General features: G+C 39.8%; 1 protein-coding gene across 2 annotated transcripts in view; it reads left to right on the top strand.

Annotated features, from left to right (window-relative positions):
* The window catches only part of mfsd11 (major facilitator superfamily domain containing 11), a 67,279-nt gene that overhangs the window by 37,792 nt on the left and 17,414 nt on the right, over positions 1-12,073 (top strand). For both annotated transcript variants that reach the window (XM_043714651.1, XM_043714650.1), the window contains exon 11: positions 12-198. In XM_043714651.1, the coding sequence (XP_043570586.1) occupies positions 12-198 (187 nt within the window). The remainder of the gene's footprint in view (positions 1-11; positions 199-12,073) is intronic.

Below are 12,073 nucleotides of genomic sequence, written 5' to 3'. Positions count from 1 at the left end.
TCTATGTCTAGGTGGTGCAACCTTTGGTTTATTGAACAAATTCCTCAGAAAATATCTTGGCATTGGCAGAAACCCTGTTGTTCTTCTGGGTTTATTATGTCACATTATTGCCTTCTATCTGATATTCTTAAATGTGCCAGGGGATTCACCAATTGTTTCTGATGAAGGAACTGATCGAGTTTCTTACTTAATTCCAAGGTTGGTCATGTACTTTACCTTTTGCTTTGAACTTGAGTTTAATTCAAATGAAGCACAAGTAACCTACACTTGTGATGGAGGAGTGAATCTATTAAGGACACTGAGTATTTGAGACGTTTACACAGCCAAATGTTAAGGGAATATGTGGATGAATCTGTCCACAATGTAATCACTTGCAGTTGGTTTTATTTTCACAGACTGCTCATTTGAACAGTTCTCCATTCTAATATAAAGAATATGCTGACAGCTCCTCTACATCCAGTGGGGGAAGCAGAGGCAGCTTGCGAGAAATGGATTTGTTTTCCACTTTTTCTAAACATTTTTATGTGGGACTAAACTAGTTACATATGAGTAAACATATTAGAAGTAGAAATAAGCCATTTAGATACTTGAGCAAGCTCTGCCACTAAATAAGATTGTTGATCCAATTCTAACCTCAACTCCACATTCATGCCGATCTTGATAACTTTTATCCTCCTTGCTTACTAACAATCTGTTTATATCTGCATTTAAACAAATATCAGAGACTTTGATTCTACTGTCATTTGAGGAAATAAATTCAAATGACACTCAACCCCCTGTGAGGAAAAAAATAGCGTAATCTTTGTTCTAACTAGGTGATCTCATTTTTTTAGCCAGTAACCACTATTCTAGATTGCCTCACGAGAGGAAACATCCACTCCACTTTCATCATGTCAAGTTACCTCTGTATCATCTGTGTTTCGGTCGTGCCCAATGTTTACTCATGAAACAAGAAACAAATTCAGACATTAGTCCAGTCTCTGAATTGCCTCCAATGCACTTGAATCTTATAATAAAGTGACCAATACTGTAAACAGTACTCCTGATGGGATCTCACCAGTGCCCTGTATAACTGAAGCATAACCTCCCTATGTTTGTATTTAGTTTACCTTGCATTAAAGACAATATTCTATTAACTTTCTTAGTTACATGCTGGACCTGCATGTGAATGTTTTGTGATTCATCACATGGACATCCAGATCCTTCTGCATCTCCAAGTTTTATAGACAATAGTCAATAGGTGCAGGAGTAGGCCATTCTGCCCTTTGAGCCTGCACCACCATTCAATATGCTCATGGCTGATCATCCTTAATCAGTATCCTGTTCCTGCCTTATCTCCATAACCCTTGATTCCACAATCCTTGAGAGCTCTATCCAACTCTTCCTTAAATGAATCCAGAGACTGGGCCTCCACAGCCCTCTGGGGCAGAGCATTCCTCTCTGGGTGAAGAAGTTTCTCTTCATCTCTGTCCTAAATGGCCCAACCTGTATTTTTAAGCTGTGTCCTCTGGTTCGACACTCACCCATCAGCGGAAGCATGTTTCCTGCATCCAGAGTGTCCAATCCTTTAATAATTTTATATGCCTGAATCAGATCCCCTCTCAGTCTTCTAATCTCAAAGGTATACAAGCCCAGTCACTTCAGTCTTTCAGTGTAAGGTAATCCTGCCATTCCAGGAATTGACCTCGTGAACCTACGCTGCAATCCCTCAATAGCCAGAATGTAATCTACCTTCTTGTTCTTGCCACCAAAGTGGATAACCATACATTTATCCACATTAAACTGCATCTGCCATGCATCTGACCACTCACCTAACTTGTCCAGGTCATCCTGTAATCTCCTAACATCCTCATCACATTTCACCCTGCCACCTAGCTTAGTATCATCAGCAAATTTGCTTATGTTATTGCTAATACCATCTTGTATATCATTAACATATATTGTAAAAAGCTGCGGTCCCAGTACTGATCCATGCGGTACCCCACTGGTCACTGCCTGCCATTCCGAAATGGAGCCGTTTATCACTACTCTTTGTTTCCTATCAGCCAACCAACTTTCAATCCAAGTTAGTACTTTGCCCCCAATACCATGCGCCTAATTTTGCTCACTAACCTCCTATGTGGGACTTTTTCAAAAGCTTTCTGAAAGTCCAGGTACACTACATCTACTGGATCTCCCTCATCCATCTTCATTGGAATATCACCATTTAAATAATATTTTATATGTAATATTTTAATTCTTCCTGTCAAACTTGAATACTTGGAGGAAAAGTAGATCTCAAGCAGAGAAAGTTGGACATATAAAGGATTTTCTCAGGTATGAACCATAAGCTTAATTCCATGGAAAACTCTCTACCTTGCTGAACCTTAATTCCCTTCAGGTTTGAATGATCTGATACCTATAGAATAAAGAATTCCAGTGGTCTTCCGGCTTTCTGTGTATTCAAATCTCATGTCACATCAGGTAAAATATAAAACCCATGTCAAGTGATTTGTTTTTACATAATCTTGGAGTTTCCTGAAGAAGGGCCTATGCCCAAAATGTCGATTCTCCTGCTCCTTTGATGCTGCCTGACCTGCTGCGCTTTTCCAACTCTGATCTCCAGCATCTGCAGTCCTCACTATCTCCTAGTTCAAATGATGTGCAAATCTGCCTGAGATTCACATTATGATGCATGATATACTTGCACAACATCACAGACTTATTAATTTTTACATTCTTGTTGTAGCTTATCTCATGCTAAAAATCTCTCCTTAAACCTGACTGAGGTCTTCGGTCTTGTCAGCTTTATAAACAACATCCTCCAACTTGTCTTCATGTAGCTTCTTCAACAATATTTCCAATTCTTGCTTGGCATCCAAATTTGCCTGGTTGTGTTAAAGAAACATTATCACCTTTTTATTTTTATCGCACAGTTTCTTTATTCAAATAATTCTTCATTCAGTTTAAGTCAGAATGTGAATGGTGTAATATATCCTGATCCTTGGATCCATTGGCTCAGTGTCTGGCTCATCAGGATCAATTTACTTGTTCCTCCCTACATTTCATTTGGTCACTAATCCAAGGCAGGAGAAAGTGAGGACTGCGGATGCTGGAGATCAGAGCTGAATTGACGTTTCGGGCATAAGCCCTTCTTCAGGAAGCCCTTCTTCCTGAAGAAGGGCTTATGCCCGAAACGTCGATTCTCCTGTTCCTTGGATGCTGCCTGACCTGCTGCGCTTTTCCAGCAACACATTTTCAGCACTAATCCAAGGCAACCAAATTCATATGATTATGGTCAACATGTGACAGAACTGTTCATCAGCCATCTGGAAATTCTCTGTTTTATTTTTTAACCAAAATTCCACTATTCTTATTGGAAAGTATGAGATGTGAATTGGGATAATTTATGTTTAGGATTTCCAGTCACAAACTTAACCTCGACCTCTGAACTCAAAACATCATATTGTTTGGGTTAAGTTGTATTTTCAGTCCCATTTTGTGGATAATGCTTTTTAAAAGTTAAATTATTAGTTTTTTTAATATTTTCATCTTTCTCTGTTTGCAATCTGCTACATCGCTTTCTGTGTACATTCCCAAACTAGAAGAACAGTTGAAGTCCTACACATTGTTCCTTTTATAGCAGTGCCCCAGTATGTTGGGATTTTATTCCTTGTTGAGATGTTTGTGGTTGGTATGCATGATGGTTGAGATCAAGTATTTGTTTTACTTCATCCGATCACTAATGAGTATAAGTTTAAGTCACTAGGTAAATGACTGGACTTGCCAGGGAAGCAGCAACGTGGCAGAATGTACTTTGTGAGATTACACAATACCACAGCATGGAGAAACACCATAGTCTATCTATTGCCCGTTTTACAAGTTAGGGTGTGGATCTTCAGCAGAAGCCTGCCTTTTTATAACATGGACATGACTAGAAACTAGAGTTACAGATCTCCCACTCAGTGTGAAAGAAGTTTAGGTGTGATGTGACCCACATCTGTGTCATTATCCGTTGGTTCCAGCAGGTGGCAATATTTGACCATCTCACTCAGACATATTCAAAGAACATTACGGAAAACAATGTATTTGCCATAAAGTACATTTTGGTGAAACAGTAAATGATTAATCACCAGAGAAAATGTACATGATTGTACTGCATCTTATTTCCTTTCCTTCCTGATAAATACCTCCAATATGTGTGGACAGAGTAGGATGGGTCTTATTTCTGGGCCAAAACTCCAGTTTCAAGTCTCACCATAGATCTGGTGAGTGTAGGATGTGTGTCAGACCATGATCAATCTAGGTTTTTTTGATACACTTACACTTACTATCCACTGGTGACATGGAGATACTTTCTTGGTCACCCAGAATCGTGATCCCATGTTAACAGTCACCATGTGTAGTTTCTTGCTGTGAGCAAATGTTCTCCTCACTCTAATGGATCACCTCAGCCTTGCTTTCCCCTAAGCAACCTGATCAGAGCTGTCAGTTTGAGACTTGAACCTCAGTATCTGCCTCAGAGTTAAGGACCCTCCCATGTAACCACAGGTTCTCATTGTGATGATGTTCCTTACCTGGAGATCTGGACTAATAATTGATAGAATGTGAGTTCTTAGTTTGAAAATTTGACTTACAGAATTTTTTTTAGAAGTTCTATAATTAAAAGATCATGCAGTGCTCTGGTCCCTACCTGTGGACCAGAAGTCTGGTTTCAAGTCCTCACTCTGGATATGGTGGCCATGGAAGTGTGTCAAAACACGTCCAATCAGATGGCTTTAAAAATAAAACATAATATTGATAAAGGAGACCATAAAAGTGTTAGTTTGATATTTAAACCCAATTGGTCCATTCCTATCCTTTACAGATGCAAAGCTACTGTCCTGAAGTTAGTCTGGCCTCTTTGTGACTCCAATCCACACTTGTTTTTAATTGCTGTCTAAAGCAGCCTATGACAAGCCACTCAGCTGTTTTCAATTGCTTCAAGAGTTTGACTTCCTGCTGTCTTCTCAGGGCGATAAACACTAGCCTTTGCCAAAAAATCCCACATATTGACAATAAATAGTTGAAAAGTAACTGAGTTTGTCATTTTATGGCTAAACTTCCGAAAATATTCACATCTGTCAGCAGCCTCTCTGGTTAGTGAACTAAGACAAGTCAGCCTAACTGCAACCATAGCAATGAATTGTGCAGCTTTAGCATTTGCTTTTTTGCCTCAGTTTCTGAAGCCAGCAGTAATTTCTTTCATACAGTTTATTTTTCTTAATTGCCTTTGGGTGACACCACATGCTGTGTGAAATGTGTGACAAAGAAGCTGGATAGAATTTTTTTTTTTAAAGAATTACACGACATTTATGTTTGAATATTGCTGAGACTGAGAGTATCATCTATGTAATGCAGACTTATAAGTAATAAGGTTTATCCTGGCATTCCACTAATCCCTTTGAATGTTTGACCTGTAATTTCTGACTTTCTCAGGAGATAAAACAGAATTTGGCACTGTGCAGACTTCAAGATTTTTGGATATCTCTGACATACATGTCTTTCTTAAAGCTTCGTATTGATAATGTCGATTAGATACAACTTCATTTCACTGCAACCATGGATTGTATCACTGTATTGATTAAGTAACTTAAGAGTGTCTGGTGTCTGTTCAACCCCTTGTAAAAATTTCAGCAAGGTCAGAGGTGCGTGGGGATGGGGTGTGGTAGTGACCAAGCTGCGCGCTGAACTTTACAAACCCTGTCCTTTCAAACCCACCATCAATAGAATGCAAATCCCAGGCAATCCCACGTGGGTTGTTTTTAGTGCTCTTCAACCAGCTTTAAAACAACTGTACATTTTTAACACTTTTGTTGAGGGGGTATCATTTGATTGACGTTGTTAGATTTCACTGGTTGAGAATCAGGAGTGCAGTCATGTTGCTGATCTATTTAGAGGCCGGTGAGTGAGTCTTAGACTGTTTTAACACTTGAAGTATTTTTGATGATGACAGCCATTCTTCATAGTGTACGTGTCTTGAAGGGTCTTTTTACGCAGTGTACACAGGAAGATTGTGTCACTGAAGAAAATGATATAATCACTGTCCTCTGAAAAAATTACTGACTGATTCAGATGGGTGGGTGCTATTTTATAGTGGTTATGGACTACAGAGGCTTGCACTAATAACACAGAGAACTGTAAGGTTAAATACATATGTATGATTATGAGGCAGTCCAATTGTGAAATCCCATCACACCAAAATTGGAGGTGAACAGTGAAGAAAGTTACCTCAGAGTACAATGGGGTCTTGATCAGATGGACCAATGGGCTGAGAAGTGGCAGATGGAGTTTAATTTAGATAAATACGAGATGCTGCATTTTGGGAAAGCAAATCAAAGCAGGACTTGTACATTTAATGGTAAGATCCGAGGGAGTATTGCTGAATAAAGAGACCTTCGAGTGCAGGTTCATAGTTCCTTGAAGGTGGAGTCACAGGTAAATAGGTCAGTGAAGAAGGAATTTGGTATGCTTTCCTTTATTGATCAGATATTGAGTATAGGAGTTTCTTCATAGTGCAGAGCTATTAGAGGAAGGCAAACCAGGCCTCCTCTTCCCAGCAGTCAACTGGCATATTCTGAAATGTTATGGTCCCGATAGCCATATTGATAGCGACTGACGTATGGTGAGCACATGAGATAAGTATGATGTAAGGATGGTGGGAGGTGTAGGGTGCCAAGAGGATAAGCTGACAAGTAAGAAGGGGGCAAGGTATCAAGTGGTTGAGATGCCAGGGTGCTTTTCTGCTTTCTGGCTCACTTGCTTTTTGAATAAAGGAAGTGTTTTTGCTATTGTCCAGTCTAATGGAACTTTTCCTGAAACCAAAGAAAATTGAAACCAACACATCAACTATTTCACTTGCCACATCTTTTAAAATCCGAGGATGCGGTCCATCTGCCTAATTATCATTTATAGTTCAGTTTTCCATTATTCAGTTTGGTACCAGCTTTATCTTCATCAGTGAACAAATAGGTTTTCCACTTTTGATGTTGGCCTCTCGGAGTGCAGTCAGAGCCAAGTTTATGGCATTGTGAATGGCTTGGCTGTAAGGGCAGGGGGAAGAAAGAAGTAATAGTTATTGGGGATTAATTTGTTAGAGGAACACACAGGCATTTCTCTGGCCAGAAACATGATTCCATAAATGAATGCTACGTCTCTTGTGCCAGAGTCAACAAATTTGCAGAGTAGCTGCAGGAGATTCTTCTGGGAGATGATGAACAGGCAGAGACTGATCCACATTGGTATCAATGACTTAGGTAGGAAAGAAGATGTAATCCTGCAATCAGCATTTCGGGAACTAGGTAGGAAATGAACAAGCAAGACCTCAAATGTAATAATTTCTGGATTACTCCCAGTATCATGTACGAGTGAATACAGAACTACATGGGTAGGATGCATAAATATATGACGAGAAAGATAATCTAAGAGGGAGGGCTTTAGATTCTTCACACACTCCGATTGACTCTGGAAAACATAGCACTTATACAGGCTGCATAGGTTGCACTGAAGGGACTTAGTTTCTTGCCAGGTATTTTGCTATTGATGTTGGGAGGGTTTTCAAGTAATTCAGCAGGAGTGTGGGAACCAAGAGAGAATACTAGAGAGGAACACCAGAGTATGCACAATACTTGGAGAGATCGATAACATTAGTAGAGAATAGGAAGTCATTTGGTGAAGTTGTAGTTTAGAGAGCAATTAATTAAGTCTATATCAGGTTTACTGTGCATGTGCGTGTATGCGAATACATGAATACAATAAACAAGATTAGGTGGTTACAGGCTCAAATGTCATGTGGGATTATAATTTTGTGGTGATAAGAGAAACCATACTGAGTGAAAGAAAGCAGACAGTAATGGTTAATCAGTATTTTTGGGCGCAGAAAAGTTTGAAATGGAGTTCCTCAGGAGTCAGTGTTGGGCTCCATGCTTTTCCTGATATATATTAATGAGTAAGATCTGGATGTCCAGGTGACAGTTTTGAAGTTTGTGGTTGATATGAAACTTGGGAGCATTACAAATTGTGAGAAGAATCATGTGGAACTCCAAAAGGATGCGGACAAGTTGGTGAAATAAATGTACAAAATTCTGGAGAAACTCAGCGGGTCTGACAGATTATGAGAAGAAAAGCAGAGTTAATGTTCTGGCTACAGGGTGATTCTTGAGGAATTTAGTTTTCTTTAACACCAGGAAAGAAGTGAAAAAGTTTCTTGTTAAAACATCAAATAAGATGAGAAATGAAATGTAAATGAATGTTGGGACAACTTTGAAATAGTGTGAGGCAGTGCTGGTTGAGTAAAGGTTTCAAATGTGCATGTGGTGGCATGTGGCACTAAGTGTGGATCTCAGGATGTTGTCATAGCAATTATCTGAGGAGCATTCGAAGTCTTGGAAATTCCTGTAATCTTGGTTGGGTTTGACACATGAAAGGTGGAATCTATGCACAGTAAGGCAGAGTGGAGGCAGTCACTAAGGAAAGAGATGTGGTTGTAAAATGTTGAGAGGGAAGAAGAAAGCGGTGAAGGTGAACCTATTGAAAAATTAAACTGAAACACCATCAGACAAAGAGTAGAACTTCTTTGAGAAAGAGATGTACCTATGAATTAAACATTGAGATTAAAACAAAATGCAGTGGAATGCTGGGAGTCTGAAAGAAGCACAGAAAATGCTGGAGAAACTCAGCGGGTCTGGCAGCGTCTGTGGATAGAGAAGGATAAAGGTTTTGAGTTCACTATAACTTACAGACACGGATTTGAAAGAATGCTGTGATGCATTTATGTACGAAGAACTTGGACACAGTATACAAAAGGAGACAATATATAAGAGTGCAAGGGCATCCTTCTTAAACCTTTGGAATATCATGTGAGGTTGCTCACGTTAGCATGAAGAGAGGGGCTGAATATTATTTAAATAGAGAGAGAGAGACTGCAGAGCACAACAAAACAAAGGATTAGGACTCCTTGTCGATGACACAGAAAACTCGCATCCAGATTTAGAGGGTAATAGTGAATACAAATGGAATGTTGGTCTTTATTTCAAAGGGAATGGAGTAAATACATAGGGAGATTTTGCCAAAACTTTGCAAGTCACTAATTGGACCACAGCTGGAATGTTGTGAACAGTTTTGGGCACTTTACCAAGAAATGTTGCATTAGAGACAGTCCAGAGAAGGTTCATTAGGCTGATATCAGGTCTAGATGGACTGTCTGAGAAGGTGACATTTAGTAGATTGGATCTGTTCTCATTGCAATACAGAAGAATGAGAAGTGATCTTCTTGAAACATAAAAAATTCTTAGGTGACTTGACAGGGTAGATGTGGAAAAGTTATTTTGCCTTGTCAGCGAGTCTAGAACTAGACAGCATAATTTTAGATTAAGGGTTCACAAGTATAAGACCACCGAAGAGGAATTTCCTGTCTGAGGGTAGTGAGTCTGGAATTCTTTACAGCAGAGGGCTGTTGAGGCGAGGCTATTAAGCATATTCAAAATTGAGATGGACAGATTTTTAATCAGTCAGGGAATCGAGGATTACTGACACAGGAAAGTGCACTTGAGGTGCCATGATCGGTTTGAATGGTGAGTCGACACAGTGGGCTGAATAGCCTACCTCTGCTTCTATGTCTTATGGTTTTATTGATCAGAGAGAATAGCTATATGAGTAGACCCCTGAAGGTACAGGTAGAGGGAGCAGTTAATAGAGCATACAGCAGCCAAAGCTTTAATAATAGTGATGTAGTGGACAAGAGAAAGGTGGTTATACAGTACTTGTATAAAACATTTGTTAGACTTCATCTGGAGCATTGTGTATATTTCTGAGTGCTATTCTGTAGAAGACATAGAAATCCATTGGAGAGAAGAAATTTTCTAAAATGCCTCTAGTTAAGGAACTTCAGTTGTAAGGATAGGTTGGAGAGGTTGGGACTGTCCTCTCTGGAGAAGAGGCTGAGCGGAAATCTGATAAGTTTTCAAAATCATAAGAGGTCTGAGTAGTGTAGATGGGGAGAATCTATTCCTGCTTGTAAAATGATGAATAAGACGGCACAGATTTATAAAAGTAGCAAATGTAATATGAGAAAAATGCTTTTTCTGGAATGCACTACCTGGAAGTATGGTGGAGCTACAGTAAATTGAGGCATTTCCAGAATGCATTTCATGATTATTTAATTAGGAACCATGTGCAAGAATATAGGTGAAAGGCAGGCAAATGGCACTAAGTTGTCAAGCTCATTAGAGAGTCAGTGCAGACATGATGGGCCAAATAGCTTTCTTTTGAGCCATATCAATCCTGACATTCTGTGACCAAATGGTGAGCCCCTCACTTGGAATTTTTCTTTCTTACTGAAATGTATTTATTCTGTGTATCCTGACCTATACCTTGAAATGTCTGCTCCAGCATCTCTGTTGACCCATTCTTTAACCTAATTTGGCAGTTCCCTTTAGCTAGCTCATCTTTATACCTCATAATTGTCCTTATTAAAAAATAAATTACTAGTCTTAGACCCAGACTTCTCTTCCTCAGACTGAAAGTAAAATTCAATCTTAGGAGTGCCTTCACACTTTATTACTTTTAATCTAATCCTATCTGTTGATTTTAAAATTCCATCCTTTCCTGTCACAGCCTGTTTATCATTTCCTGTATTTAGGCGGCACGGTGGCACAGTGGTTAGCACTGCTGCCTCACAGCTCCAGAGACCTGGGTTCAATTCCCGCCTCAGGCGACTGACTGTGTGGAGTTTGCACGTTCTCCCCGTGTCTGCGTGGGTTTCCTCCCACAGTCCAAAGATGTGCAGGTCAGGTGAATTGGCCATTCTAAATTGCCCGTAGTGTTAGGTAAAGGGTAAATGTAGGGGGTATGGGTGGGTTGCGCTTCGGTGGGGCGGTGTGGACTTGTCGGGCCGAAGGGCCTGTTTCCACACTGTAAGTAATCTAATCTAAACATCTAAACCCCTTTCTTTAACACCCTCTATCTACTCTTTATGCCATGTTTGCCAAATTTGCTCCCTTGCCTCTGATATTTGGTTTAAACTCCTCTCTACTTCTACAGTTATCAGGCTGGTCAGAACACCAATCCCAGCACAGTTTGACATTAGACAGTCCCAATGGGACTGATCTCACTATTCCCAGTACAAGTGGTCCATGATTTGGAACCCACTTTTCACACACCAGCCTTTGAATTATACATTGATTTATCTAATCTTACTTTGATATCCCAATTTGCACATAGCTCAGGTAATAATCCAAAGTTTGTTACATTATAAGTTCTACTTAATTTGGTGCCTAACTTCTCATGCTTATTGTGCAGAAACCCTTACTCTGACCTGCCTCTATTCTTGGTACCTGCATGAACCACACCGACTGGATCATCCCTTTCCCACTCCAAGTGTCTCTCCAACCCTGAGCAGATGTCCTGGACTTGACATCGCTCTTTGCTGCAGAGAAAAGTCAATTCACTTTATTACACGGTCTCCGACTAGCACTACATTGCTTTTTGCTCCACCTACTTGAGTAGCATCCTTTACAACAGTGTCATGATCATCTAGCTTATCCACACTGTAGCCCTCCGTTTCTTCCAAACAAGCTAAAAAAAAACCTCAAACCTGTTGAACAACAGCAAAAGCTGTGGCTTCTACTTTGAGTTTCCTTACCTGCCTTATTTGTAGTTGCACTTAGCTGCCCCTGACGACTCACCATATCAGAAAACCCTATCTTGATGGGTGTGACTGTCCCTTGTTACACAACGTGCAGGTAAGTCTCCCCCACTGGTGTGTCAAAATATCTGCAGCTTGGCCTGCCAATCTCAAACTCTGAGCATAGCCCCTCTGGGAGTAAATACTAAACTGCATGTAGTGCTCTTACTTGTTGCTCCTAGGATCTTTGGCACAATCTCTCATTCTTGTGGAATGATAGACATAAATGCTTTCTGGTGATTTCAGTTTTCAAAAACAATTGGATAGTTTTATGTTGTCTTTTCCTAAAGACAAAACACAGATTAAAATTTCTTCAGCATTTGAGTGATAGAGATATACTAGAAGTTTTATGTTTGCATTCATGAATTTTCC

The sequence above is a fragment of the Chiloscyllium plagiosum genome, chromosome 24 (genome assembly GCF_004010195.1).
Source record: "Chiloscyllium plagiosum isolate BGI_BamShark_2017 chromosome 24, ASM401019v2, whole genome shotgun sequence".
Lineage (NCBI taxonomy): Eukaryota > Metazoa > Chordata > Chondrichthyes > Orectolobiformes > Hemiscylliidae > Chiloscyllium > Chiloscyllium plagiosum.
This window is presented reverse-complemented; position numbering and strand designations above follow the sequence as displayed.